This window comes from Equus asinus, chromosome 5 (genome assembly GCF_041296235.1).
Source record: "Equus asinus isolate D_3611 breed Donkey chromosome 5, EquAss-T2T_v2, whole genome shotgun sequence".
Lineage (NCBI taxonomy): Eukaryota > Metazoa > Chordata > Mammalia > Perissodactyla > Equidae > Equus > Equus asinus.
The window spans coordinates 95880515-95893339 of NC_091794.1; the positions used below are offsets into that span (position 1 = coordinate 95880515).

Here is a 12825-nt window from a genome sequence, read left to right on the forward strand (position 1 = left end):
CCAGGGGCAGCTAGAGAGTGCAGCTGGAGCTCGACTGTCCAGAGCAGGAGGATGGGGTCTGGGCTGTGGGCAGGGGCGCTGGGGTGTTTCCCAGAGTCCTGGTCCTAGTCCTCTGGGCAGGGAACGGCAGTGACAATTCCTCACTGCCCAGGGCCCCGTGCTGGGCTGGTGAAGGGACCTGGTTAGCAAGGGCTGCAGGGGTGCAGCTCACTGGCTCTAACTAGGGGACTGAAGCCTGGGAGGGCAGTCACCATGTGGCCCTCCGCCTCCCCACCCCCCACCAGCCAAGGGATCTCCTGGGCAGATAGAAAAGGTGCTGTGGTCCTCAGCACTAAGCCCCAGGAGCCCACAGTAGGCTTAGGCGGCAGGCCCTGCCTGGCCCCCTGGAGGATAAAGCTTAACTCCCTCCTGCCTGGGCCAGACCTGCGGGTGGAGGAGGCCTGCGGCACATGCATGGCGGGGCTCCCTCAAACCGGCCAGTCATAACTCCCTTTTCAGACCCATCGCTGCCCACTCCCCTTTAGGCCCCCTGACTCAGCCAGAAGCATCGTTGCTGGGCTCTGCCTCTGTGCCTTTACTCTGCTGCTCCTGCCCCTGAACACTGCTTTTCACCCATGAGCCTCAGTTTCCCTATGTGTGAAGTGTAGGTAATGGTATCTACCTCTCGGTGTGGCTTAGGGTTAAATGAGATGTGCTTAGCCTGGTATCTGACACACAGTAGGTGGTCAAGTGAGTGCGAGTGACTAACATCTTTATCATTATAATCAGATGACTTGGTTATCCAGTGGCCTTGGGACTTGAACCTGAGTCTTCTGCCATGGACCCCCTCTACCTGAGGAGGTCGTCTAGCAAGACCCTTCCATTGGTCTCCCACTCCTTTCCTTCCGGGTTGTGTCAATGTCTGGTCTCTGCTGGCGGCCCTGGCCTGTTGGGGGCTCTCCACCCAACTCCACATCCTCTCCATGAAGCCAAGGACAAACAGGGCTCAGCACGGAGCAGCAGGCCCCCGCAGGGCAGAGCCACCTGCCGGGAGCTCCCTGAGCCACCGTGTTGGGGGCCGGGTGGGGGGAGCGGTCCTGGGCACTTACCCCCGCTTACACTTCTTGTAGACTTTGTAAATGTTCTCCTCTGGGAACCCATACTTCTCAGAGATCTGGAAGAGAATAGTAAAGGATTCACCGTCTGCTGCCAAAACCAGATCTGTACCTCTCTTTTATACCATGACTTCTTATTTCCTGATTATAAAGTTATATATATCTACACTGTGGCAAATACAATGAAGAAAATTACAATCATCCCTAACGCTGCTTCCCAGAGATAAACCCCATTAATATCTGAGTGTATTCTTCCCCATCTTTTGGCCATGTGTATAGATTTTTTATATTCCACAGATAGTTTTATATAACTTTTTTACTTATCATCATATATTATAAATCTCCCCACATCACAACAGAATCTTGACAAGCAGCGTGCTTCATGGCTGTAAAACATCCCAAAGAACCCTGGCTGCAGGCAGACTCAGGTTGTGCCAGGGCTCAGGGTTCCCCATTCACCAGCTGCCGACTTTGTGCAAACGACTCGTGGCGACGGTAATAGTGCCTACCTCATAGGGTTGCTGGAAGAATTTAATGAATTGGTCCTCATGAAACACTTAGCACAGTTCCTGGCAAGTACTAAGACCTCAATAAATGGTCATGATTATTATTTAAGAAGTGGAGCAATGGGGATGCTCTTGCCTTGTTGTGAGGGGGGATAACCCAGACATTTCCCTCTTCTAGGCAGGAATTGATTCCACTTGATGGATGAGGATGCTGAGCTCGAAGAAGAAAAACCACATGCCCAAGGCCTAGCCTAGAACCCAGGCTTCCTGCTCATCACATCCCAGAACGGTGGTGCTTATTCTCCGGATGAGGAAACTGTAGCTCAGAGGCCTGTGAACGACCTGCCTGAGCTCCCACAGCCAGGGTCAGCCCGTTTCTCCCAGAACTCCTGACGTTTCCTCTGAGGCAGACAGATGGGGTCTGGTCCCAGCTCCACCACCTGGAGTGGCAGAACTCTGAACAAGTCGCCTTCTTTCACTGAGCCTCAGTTTCCTCATTTGTAAAATGGGTGGAAGAATGGGATGTACGCAGAGGGTGGCTCTGCACATGAACTGAGACGATGGGGTACAGGGCCCAGCCCAGTGCTGTCCCAGGCGGGAGCTCAGTCAAGTGTTGCTGTCTGCTGTCACTGACTGCCCTGAAGTGGCAGCAACCTCAGGCAGAGGGCTTCCGGCTGAGGTTTTCCTCTTTGGGCCTTTTAGGAAGAGGACCAGACTCAGCTCCTCGGTTATTCTCTGCCTTGACAGAGATCCCTCCAGGCAAGAAAACTCCTTAGACTATTTATCTGAATGGCAATGTGGCCAGAAGCTACCAGGAAGATCTCAAGTCAATCTAGGCAAGAATTTAGGAAATTTCTAACCACAGTAGTACAAAGACAGGATAGGCAGCCCATTAGGTAATGAGCTCTCCATTCCTGGAAGTATACAAGTTAGGAGCGGGCAGCCACTTGGAAGAGCTACTGGGGAGAGAGCTCAAGCACCAGATGGGGAGCTAACCTTTTAAGGTACTGTCCAACCCAAAGATTCTCAGTCTATATTCAAGTGACATAAACGCCTTTGTGAGTCCAACTTCCTGGGGCTGGTGCCAAGCAGGGCTGATGAGATGTGAAGAGAACAGGATAGCATAGTAGAGTGGAGAGAGCTCGGGCTGGAATCCCAGCTCTGTCACTTCCAGTAACCTTGGTAAGTCCCCTGACCTCTGGGAGGCCGTTTCCCCACGGGAAATGAGGAGATAACAGTACCCACTTTTCAGGGTTCTTAGGAGAACATGATGAGCTAGCAAACACGGCATGCCCGACAAAATGCCTGGCACATAGTGGGTCTTCAACAAAAGGTAGATGATATTATTTGATTCATTTTTCCCTTCCCCAGCCCAAGATCTTGGAATCATCTGGTTTTTCTGAGTCGCTTGGCTCGACCTTTAAGCCCAGCTGGCCCTGGTGGAGACTGTTTGCTCAGAGTTTAGTGGAGCCCAGAGCTGCTGTGGGTTTTGTTCAGGGCTGTTTCACCCGCTCTCTGGTGGTTTGGGGGGTTGGGGAAGGTCTCCTTGCCGCCCCAGCCAGTGCCCCCCCAGCCAACCACAGGCTGGAGGAATGAGGCCCCCTGGGAAAGAAAAAAGAGTGTCTCTGGGGCCTGGCCTTTTTGGGTTTCATTCCCATTAAAACAGAAACAGGTTTGCAAAGCCAACAAAAAACTGGGCTGTCAGACAGCAGCCATCAGATTAAGGAGGATTTATGGCGTGAGTGACTCCCAGGGTGGAGCCAGGGTTCCACTGGGGGAGATAACATCACAGAGGCACACCCCCAACAGCCGAGCCCGCAGGCCCCCCGAGATGGGGTGGGACAGGTGGGCCACCAGAGAGCCAAGGTTCCAGTATGTTCCTTCCCAGAGGCTTCCTGTGGGAAATCAGAACTGTGTGGTGAAGACTGAGGGGACAGGAGTGCAAGAGGGGGCTCTGGTCAGGGCAGGCGGGGCCCCACGGCCTCTTACCGCATTCCTCAGCCCCTTCAGGTCCGGAGTCTTCAACATGAGGGCATCGAACACCTCCTCAGTCTCCCTGCGCACGTACAGCAGAACTGAGAAACAGAGGCGGCGTTAGTGGGCCGAGGGGGATAAATGAACCCGGGAATAGCTCAGGGGACCGAGCAATCTTAAAAATATTGTCTTCAGTGTAAGATTGATTTCTGCAGAAAGGGCAAATCCTGGCTGAGGGTCTGCACCCAGCTGGGAAACACTCTACTTGCTCAGACTGGGCGGATCTTGGCGGGTTTGAGTCCCCCTGGCTGTGTGACCTCGAAGAAGTCATTTTAACATCACTGAGCCTCGCTTTATCAATATGGAAAATGGAGGCGGCTCCACTCCCGACTTCAGAGTTGTGAGAACTAATGACATGACGTTGGGAAACACCAAGTGTGGTGCAAGGCTCAAGTCAAGACTGCTGGAAGCTTTTGATCTTAGCTGTTGGTTGGTTTCTTCCTGATGGCCAGCTATAGCCCCCAGCAGTTTGGGCATGTCCCCCAGGCATTCACAGATTTGAGTGCCAAAGCCAGAAAGCCAGGTATGGAAACCCCACCCCACTCCCACCCCCATGAGAGAAAGCAGCTAGGGGGGGAACTTGCCCAACTTAATGAGCTTGTAGCCTTTACCAGCTGCCCCAGGATGCCCTGTCCAGCAAGGCCAGGCAAGACAGAAGCCCTCTCGCTCCATGGCTGTCTCCCCAGCACCCTGGGCACCCTCCTTACCCACACCCCACTTTAAGTCTTGGCCCAACCCAAGCTCCGAGGAGGAGGGCAGCCCTCATGCTCTCCCCGCTGGGTGGGTGCTGCCCTGGCTGCTGGGGCTGGATTGGTGTTCGAGGTGTTGGGGAAGGCCTCCTGGGGGCTGGGGGCTGGCGGTGGGCTCAGAGAACAGAAGAGGCGGGAGAGAGTACCTCTCTGCAGATCGTCTTCCTTGGCCTGTTTGGAGGGCAGAGGCTCAAACTCCTCGGTGAAGGGCGAGCAGGTGCGCTTCAGGGGCAGCCTACGGGGCAGGAGGGAGGGCTCGTGAGGAAGCCAGGGGCACCTCAGGGTCAAAGGGGCCCCAGCGGGGGAGAAGACCCCATAAGGGCTGGCATCAAGCAGTGGGACAGCGGTTAAAGGAACAGATTCTGGAGTTAGACTACCTGGGTTCAAATCCCAGCCCTGCCACTCCCTGCGTGACTCAAGGTGAGTCCCTTAGTCTCTCTGTGTCCCCATCTATAAAATGGGGTGGCAATAAAGTAATAATAACAATACTTCCTAAAGGTCTGAGGCTGAAGAAGATAATGCATACTACTCTTAGAACAGTGTGTGATGCACAATAGAGCCTCAATAAATGTGGACTATTATTTCATCATCAATGTTATTCTCTTTTTTTTGGTGAGGAAGATTTGTCCTAAGCTAACATCTGTTGCAAATCTTCCTCTACTTTGTATGTGGGATGACTCCACAGCATGGCTGATGAGTGGCATAGGTCTGTGCCCAAGATCCAAACCTACAAACCCAGCCACTGAAATGGAGCATGTGGAACTTGAACCACTCGGCCACGGGGCTGGCCCCAACATTATTCTTTTCTGAAAGAATCAGGTAGGATGTGAGTCAGTGGGAGAAGGAAGGGCTGTGTGATTTGGAGTAGGCATTTTAGTTCCAGCCCACCTCTGCTCCTTAATAGCCGTGTAACCTTGGGCAAGTCACTTCACTTCTCTGAGCCTCAGTTTCCTCATCCATAAAGTGAAGCAATAACCCCTGCTTGCCTGACTCACTGGGGCTGTTGCGAGGTGCTAAGTGACATAATTTGGTGTGAAGCAGCTTATGAAAAGGACCTCTTGTTTACAGGGAAGAGACTGATATCAACTACAAATGATTCATAAAGTGCTTTCCCATTTACAAAGATTCCATTTACACGCCGCCCTCATATCTGCCTCATGCCCAGGAGGCCATTCTCCTCATCAGACAGGCTTCTAGGCTGAGGCCAAGAGAGGTGAAGGGACTGTGGCTGAGAGAGGGAAGGGTGTCAAGGCCCTACCTGGGCTGAAGGGCCAAGGGTGCCCCCCCAGAGTCTGGCGGGTGTGCTGGGGGAGGAGGGGGTTGACCCCTCAGTTCTCCAGCACAGCCTCCCCTCCTCACTCCCCGAACCTGCACCACCATCTCAGAGGCTTTTTCTTTCCCTTTTTACAAGCAGGTGTCTCGCCAGAGATTCGCCAACTTTTCACATAAAACAAACCCATAAAAACGCAGGCAGTTTCAGGGAGAAAGGAGTGTGACTCTAGCTTGGGGGTTGGGGCAGCGCCTCCCGGCTGCTTCCTGTGGGCCCAGCCTCCGGCTTGGGGGGCCACAGAGGCAGGGCAGCGGGGGCAGCACGGGCAGTGAAAGGGGGACAGCAGGGAGGCGAGGCCCGCGGCTGCTTCTCTCCGTACCTGTTGGAGCTGCCAGGTCCTGCCGAGGGCACTGCCTGCAAGAAGACAAAGGATATTTTCCATCACAGGCAGGAAGGAGGGGCTGGAGCCTTTCTGGAAGGGACAGTCTTTGGGGGAGGAAGGAGAAGAACGGAGTTTCAATGCCTTTCCAGCCCATGCTGCTCAGATAACTCCCCTAAAGTGAGCTGAGATCTTGAGTCGAAAGGAAACATCCAGCCCAAGCCGGCTGAGTCAGGGATGTGCTAAAGGAATGCTGGCAGAATCACTGAGTCCCACGGGGCCCCAGCATGCCCAGCGCGGGGACTGCAGACTGTCTGCGGCTGGCAACCAGGTGGTCAGAGCCGAGGCAGCAGGGGGCGAGGGGAAGAGGCGGTGCTCTTTGAACCCTCCTGTGTGCCTGGCACCGCGCTGTCTGGTGCCGTCATCGCCAGGCCCACGAGCTGAGGCCCGGAGAGGGCAGAGAGGCTCCTAGGGTAACATCCCAGGCAGGAGGCAGAGTCAGGATGCAGACTCTGGCTCTCTGCTCTTTCTGCTTTCCGGGTGTCCCCTCGCTCAGGCTCACAGGTGCAAGGACTGGTCCCCACACTTCCCTCCACAGAATAGCCATCAACCTGGCCACAGGGCCTTAATCCCGAGTGGTCATCTCCCTCCTTGGGGCCTCTGGTTGGGGAAAAAGAGCAGGTTAATGCAGCTGCCGGTGCTATGGAGGCCACAGCACTGCTTCCGGGGCAGTGAAGGGAGGATGGTGGACATGCAGAGGACTTGACACGTGTGCCAAGGGTGACATCAGTACTGGCTGCTCTTTTAGCTCCATCACTTATCTTGTTCCAAGTCTTATAAACCAAGGGCGACCTCTGCAGACATTCCCACCTAAACAGTAGTGAGCTATGACCTCTACTATGGAAGTAAACTAGTAGACAGGCTCTGGGATCTGGATTCTGCCAATGACTTGCGTGACCTTGTCTGAAAAGTGGGAATTTTCATTGCGTCTCTACCCCAAAGGATGGCCGTGAGGGGGAAATGAGGCTCTGTAGCAAAGGGCTCGGCCTGGCACTCCTGGCACGTCCAAGGTGCTTGGTAAATGGCTCCCCGCTTGAGAGGTGGGGTACCTGGTGGTCACAGGCACTGTTTCTGAAGCCAGGCTGCCTGGCTCCAAATCCTAGCTCTGCCACTTCCTGTGTGATTGTGGGAGGTGTCTGCACCTCAACCCCACGGATGCAGGGAGGATCACATTATCAACTGCATGGGGAGGCAGTGAGGGTCAGAGGAGGTGGCACCTAAAGCTTGGGGAGTGGCCCCTGGCACCCAGCGGGGGCTCACAGCGCAGTGGCAATGCGGTGATGGCCCACCCAGCGGTGGGCAGCTGCAGTCTAATTTGAGGCTCAGAGGTCAAACCTCCTCCGAGTGAGCTCCAAGCACGAACCTTCTGATGGTTATGAAGGCCGTTTCCTTATTAACATTCTTCTCTCCAGTAGAAAAGGCCACTGAAGTTATGTGACGCTACATACATTTTTTAATCCCCTGGGATTCAATAAAGGTATTTTCATTTTGATGTAGAATATCAGAACCCATAACCTCTAAATTGGCCTGTAGTAGCTGGGTGGCAGGTTGCTCGCAGCCAGGCTGTGCTAAGGCATGTCCCTCCCAGGGGCCAAGACCCTCACCCCTCCAGGGCGCTGCAGGCTGGAGAAGTGCACATTGGGGATGAACAGCACCGGTGGGGTCTCCAGGTCAGCCTCAGGCCGCAGGTAGGTGGTCTCATTGCCCCTGAAGCCGGACAGCAGGCAGCCCTTGATGCCTGATGGGAAAAGGAAGGCATTGTGCCCTGAGGTCCCTCCATTCATGCCCCCAACCTCTGACCTCTAGTCTTCTTCTCCCCTTCACCCCAACCCAGCCCAGCCTCGTCCCTGACCAATCCCCACTGACCATTGTTGCTGGAGTCTGGGCACTTGACCTTCCTCCGGAACTGCTTCCGCTCATCGTCCCGCATCTTCCTTTCTGCTCCCTGCAGAGGAAAAGGGGAAGGGGGTCACCAAGGGTCTTGGGAGGGGCTGGCTGCTTTGCATCTTAAATATGGGCCAGGCTTCTGGTGCTGCTTTCTTCCCAGACTGAGACCAGGAAACGGGAAGGTACCAGTGCCCAGCCCAGCCTGGCCCAGCCTAGTCCACCCTGACTGAGGTCAGTATAGGCCATGAGAGAAACAGACAGAAAGACAGTTCTTCGGAGAAAAAGAGAGACATGGAGAGAGATTTATAGAGATCTAAAAGGAGAAAGAGATGAGAGACAGAAATACAGAGAAAGAAGAAAATATGCATCGAGACCAAGACAGACAAATGACAAGCACACGGAGACAGACATTCGGTGAGCAAGCAGCAGAGCGAAACACCCCCAGGATGGCTGGGAGGATGCACAGGCAGGGGCTGGCCCTTCTCCCCCCGGGGCCCAGCAGAGGGGCCGTCCACCCCAGCCACCTTGTCACAAAAGATCTTGATCTGGCAGACAGCGCGGTGCACCAGGCGCTCAGGGCTGGAGCCACAGTCATAGGTGTCGATCTGCAGGTTCAGGGGGACACCCTTCACCCCCTTCTGTGAGGAGAAGTCTGTGCTGAGGCAGTTGACGCCAATGAACACCTGGGGACAGACGGGAAAGCTGGATAAACAGCCTGCCCAGGTTGCCAGCCCTGCTGTTCCATAACCACCCCGTTTCGTGAGCTTACTGCATGCCTGGTGAGCACCCTCAACCTCACAACGCCCCCGGAAGCAAACATTAGCACTTCTCTTTTACAGATGGGGAAACTGATGCTCAGAGAGGTGTGGCAACTGTCCCAAGGCAACACAGGGAGTGTCGGTGGAAGCTGGGGTTTGAGCCCAGGCTCTTTGCCACTGGGCTATGCAGCTCCCCCTAGACAGTCAAGGGCAGCCCAGAGGATCGAGGCCCTGGGGTGGAGATCAGGGGTCCTTTAGGGGTTTAAAATCCAGAGCCTCCCTTTTCTGCAACTGAGAGTGAGGAGGTAGAGAAGAGCTGAATCCCTCCTCGGCCCTGCTTCGGAAGACTACTTCCTGCTGGCCCCGGGCCACAGAGGGTGAAACCCTACGCCTCTGCACCACCAACCCCAGCCCCAGCCATCGCTGGGCCAGTCACCCCCATTTCCAGCCAAGGAAATGGAGATTCTGAGCAGGGACGAGACTTGCTAACATTTCCCCAGGGAGTCAGGCAGTGGGGCATAGCAGAACGAGGCTGGAAGTGGGCCGCCAGACCTGGGGTGGGAAGATGGCAGCCTGGGGTCAGTCTCAGCTGGGCACTTCCTGGCAAGCTCACCTGGTGACTGTCTACCTGCCAACTCCTCCACGGGGTGTGAGGGCCAGACCCCACTCCAGGCTGGCCACTGTTCTTTGGGACATTTCCCTTGGAAGTGACCCTGACCTGAACAGGTGGGGGTGGGGCCTGAGCAGACCCCCATCCTTCCCCGGCTGTGGGGGTCAGGCCCTGGGGTGCATGCCAGACATACTTCCCCCTCAACCAACTCAGCCATAGTGCAGCCCCCGCCTCCACTCCCCTCCTCTCCACCCCCCAGCTCACACTTGAGAAAGACAGGAGCCTGGGGGCTTAAGAAGCTGTGGGAAAATCCCCACCGAAACCCACCTCTCCCTCTCCCTTCCCATGAAACTCCTTCCCCGCCTGCCTGCACTGGAGGCCCCAGCTCCTCCGCCGGCCCCCCTCCTCACCCCTGAGTCTGTTTGAATAATAATAATCCCCAGCCTTTGTGCCTCCCTTTGTGTCTGCAGAGCCCCTTCACCTCCAGTTTCTCCAGGCAGGAGACAGGGATTAACTCCCCAGCCCGTCCAGGCCAGAAATGCCCTTGCCTTGAGTGGGATCCAACCCCCGTCTCATGGGGTAAACCCAGTCCAGGGAGGGGAAGGGACAGGCCCAAGGCCACGCAGCTCCCTGACTCTCAGACTAGTGCCCTTTGCACCATTCCAGCTCTCCAAACGGAAAACCAAGACACAGAGAGGCCCAGAAGCACACCGGCAGGTTCCAACCAGGCCTTAAGCACTCAACGGCTGCTGGTAGGAAAAAAATCACCAGAGGCTCCATTTCTGGGGCCTCTCTGCTAGGTCTGGCACTGTGCCCGGCTCTTAGACACACACAATCTCATGGCATCTTCACCACAATCCTAGGAGGCAGATTACTGTCCCCTTCCTGTGGGCTTGGGAAGTGAAGTAACTGGGATTCCGGCCCTCATCCAGCAGGCTCCAAAGCATTTCTCCTGCAGCACTGTGCACTGGCTGCAAGTCAGGAAGGCTGGTGGCATCAGCAGCTTGCTGAGCAACCTTGCACAGAGCTCAGTTTTCCCATCTGGTAAATGGGTAGATTCGATTAACAACAGCCACCACTTACGGGCCAGGTGGTGCTCCACCTTTTATCTCTCTCACCCCATCCTCATGTGGACCTATCGGTCAGTACTATGATTACACCCCGCTTTTACAGCCAAGGCGCTGGTCCAAGGTCACAGAGCTGGGATGTGCGCCCGGCCTTCCTGGCTTCAGAGCCTGTCCTTCTCCACCACTCTCCATCCTGCCTCCTCTACTGGTGCCCTGGTTGGAGCAGCTGCTGCCTTCCTAGGTGCAGGCGAGCCCTTTCCCCAGGACAGGGGCTTCTGGGCAGCCCAGCCCCCGCCAGCACTGACCTTGGCCTCCTCGTTGACATTCCACACGAAGGACAGTGCGTTATAGGCCACCTCCTCGATGTGCTGCACGGTGTTGAAGTTTTCTTTGCAGTCGGCTGAAAGCACAGGAGATCAGAAGCACAGTCAGGAGGGAAGGGATCTGGGGACACTGTGGGAGGAGGCACTGGGGAGCTGGGCCTCATTCTGGGGAGGGCTTGCATCCTCTCCCCTGAGGACCATGCTTCAGTCCTGGGAGGAAGCTGTTGTGTCCTGGGTTACAGATGGGAAACTGAGGGCCAGCCTGGGGAGCAGATTTGCCCAAACCGCAGAGGGGACTACTAACTCTGCCAACAAGGCCAGGGCCCTGGTCATTTTGGGGTGGAGGTTCTATTCTCACTGGGATTGTGATTTAGGAGATCTCCCAGCTAAAGCAGCAGCAGCAGTAGTAACAGCGGTAGTAACTAGCAGTAACACTAGCAGTACCAGTACCACTAACGTTGAACTACTAATATTGAATAAATGGTAGTACCACTCCACTTACTGAACATTTACAACACGGCAAGCCCTCAGTTAATCCTCACAACGATGCTATTAATATTCAGCTTACACATGACGAAGATGAAGCTCAGAGAAGTTTGGTCACATGCCCAGGGTCACACAGCTAATAAAAAGCAGAGCAAGGACTGGAGCTCAGCTTTGTCTGGCTCCTGACCCAGGCTCCCAACCACTTTGCTCTCTAGCTTCTCAGGGAAGTCACTGCATTGTCCCCATTTGTATCACGCTGTCTAGTATATGTGGTTCCACAGCGGGAACAGCACACTGGGCAGGCAAGCAGCCAGCCTCATTCCATTTGACAGTTGAAAACAACGGGGCCCAGGAAGGGGAGGTGACACAGGTCAGACAGCCAGGAAGAGAATGAAGGAGCCAGAACCTGGAGACCTGAGGATGGCTGTGCCTCCCACCCATCTCAGGGCCCAGGACAGCGACGAGGTGGCACACACAGAGGGCCATCCCTTGCCCCTACCTGCTGACAGAGTCGAGGGCCCAGCTCCTGGAGCAGGACCGCCCTGCACGGGGCTTCAGTGCTGCCTGCACTATAATCTCAATCGGCCAAACCCCCTCATGCGGACAGGCAGGCGAGCATCCCAGGGGTCTATTTAGCCAACACTGCTGGCGTCCCAGGGCCCTGTTTATCCCAAAGCAGCACAGAAAAGAGGCCGCTGCTACCAGCCAACAGATGCAAATCCCTGCAAACCCACAGTGCACGACCTGGAGACAGGGGCCAGGTGGGCAGCTGGGGTCAGAACTAAGTCCTGCAGGGGTCAGAGAGAGCTGGGACAAGGGGGCACAGCAAGGGAAGCCTGATGGTGGCGGGCGGGTGCTCACGCATCTGCATGTGTGTGCACATGTGTGTATGTACATGTGTGTGTGTGACAGAGAGACAGAGCACAAGAGAGAGAGACAGGGACGGGGGCTCGGGCAGGCACTCACCCACGTCGATGACGCGCTGCTTGGCGGTGGGCTGCCGGGAATGCCAGTGCTTCCAGAACCGCAGCTGCTCTACCGGGACCTTCTCATTGTCGAAGACGACCATCACCACACTCTGCGGGCACAGCAGTCACTGTGACCCCCAGCCTCGGGAGAGGCCCAGGCAGTCGTGGCCCCTTCCCAAAGCCTGGGTCCAGTGGCCCTGCCCTTTTGCCTCAGTTTCCCCCGCTACATGGCATTGGGCAGCTATCCAATAGCACTCTCTCCCTGGGGTCCCCGGCAGGCAGGGCCGTTCCAACCCCCCACCCCTCCCCCAGCTGCTCCAGGGCCAGCGTACCTTGACTTTGTTGGAGGACAAGGCAAGGCCTTGGCTGCCCGCGGGGGTGCGCAGGGTGACGGGGTAGAACTGGCCCTTGTTCAGGTAGGCCATGGGCGATTCGCCCGACTTGATGTGGATGGCTTTGGGGGAGCCCAGCGTGTATTCAAAGTCACTGCGGAGGCCGGGGGAGGACAGTGAGGCTGGGCTCCTGGGCAGGAGCGCCCCAGTGGGCGGCAGGGCAGGAAGCCTGAGGCTCTGCTATGGACTTGCTGCGGGACCCCAGTAAGTCACTCTACTTCCCTGGCCTCAGTTCCCACATT

General features: G+C 55.9%; 1 protein-coding gene across 2 annotated transcripts in view; it reads right to left on the reverse strand.

The window, feature by feature from the left end:
- The window catches only part of GRHL3 (grainyhead like transcription factor 3), a 34295-nt gene that overhangs the window by 3954 nt on the left and 17516 nt on the right, over positions 1-12825 (reverse strand). For both annotated transcript variants that reach the window (XM_014855060.3, XM_044769998.2), the window contains exons 6-15: positions 12524-12677; positions 12190-12301; positions 10720-10814; positions 8504-8662; positions 7959-8037; positions 7697-7830; positions 6033-6067; positions 4530-4618; positions 3590-3675; positions 1089-1153 (exon numbers count right to left, since the gene is read on the reverse strand). In XM_014855060.3, the coding sequence (XP_014710546.1) occupies positions 1089-1153; positions 3590-3675; positions 4530-4618; positions 6033-6067; positions 7697-7830; positions 7959-8037; positions 8504-8662; positions 10720-10814; positions 12190-12301; positions 12524-12677 (1008 nt within the window). The remainder of the gene's footprint in view (positions 1-1088; positions 1154-3589; positions 3676-4529; positions 4619-6032; positions 6068-7696; positions 7831-7958; positions 8038-8503; positions 8663-10719; positions 10815-12189; positions 12302-12523; positions 12678-12825) is intronic.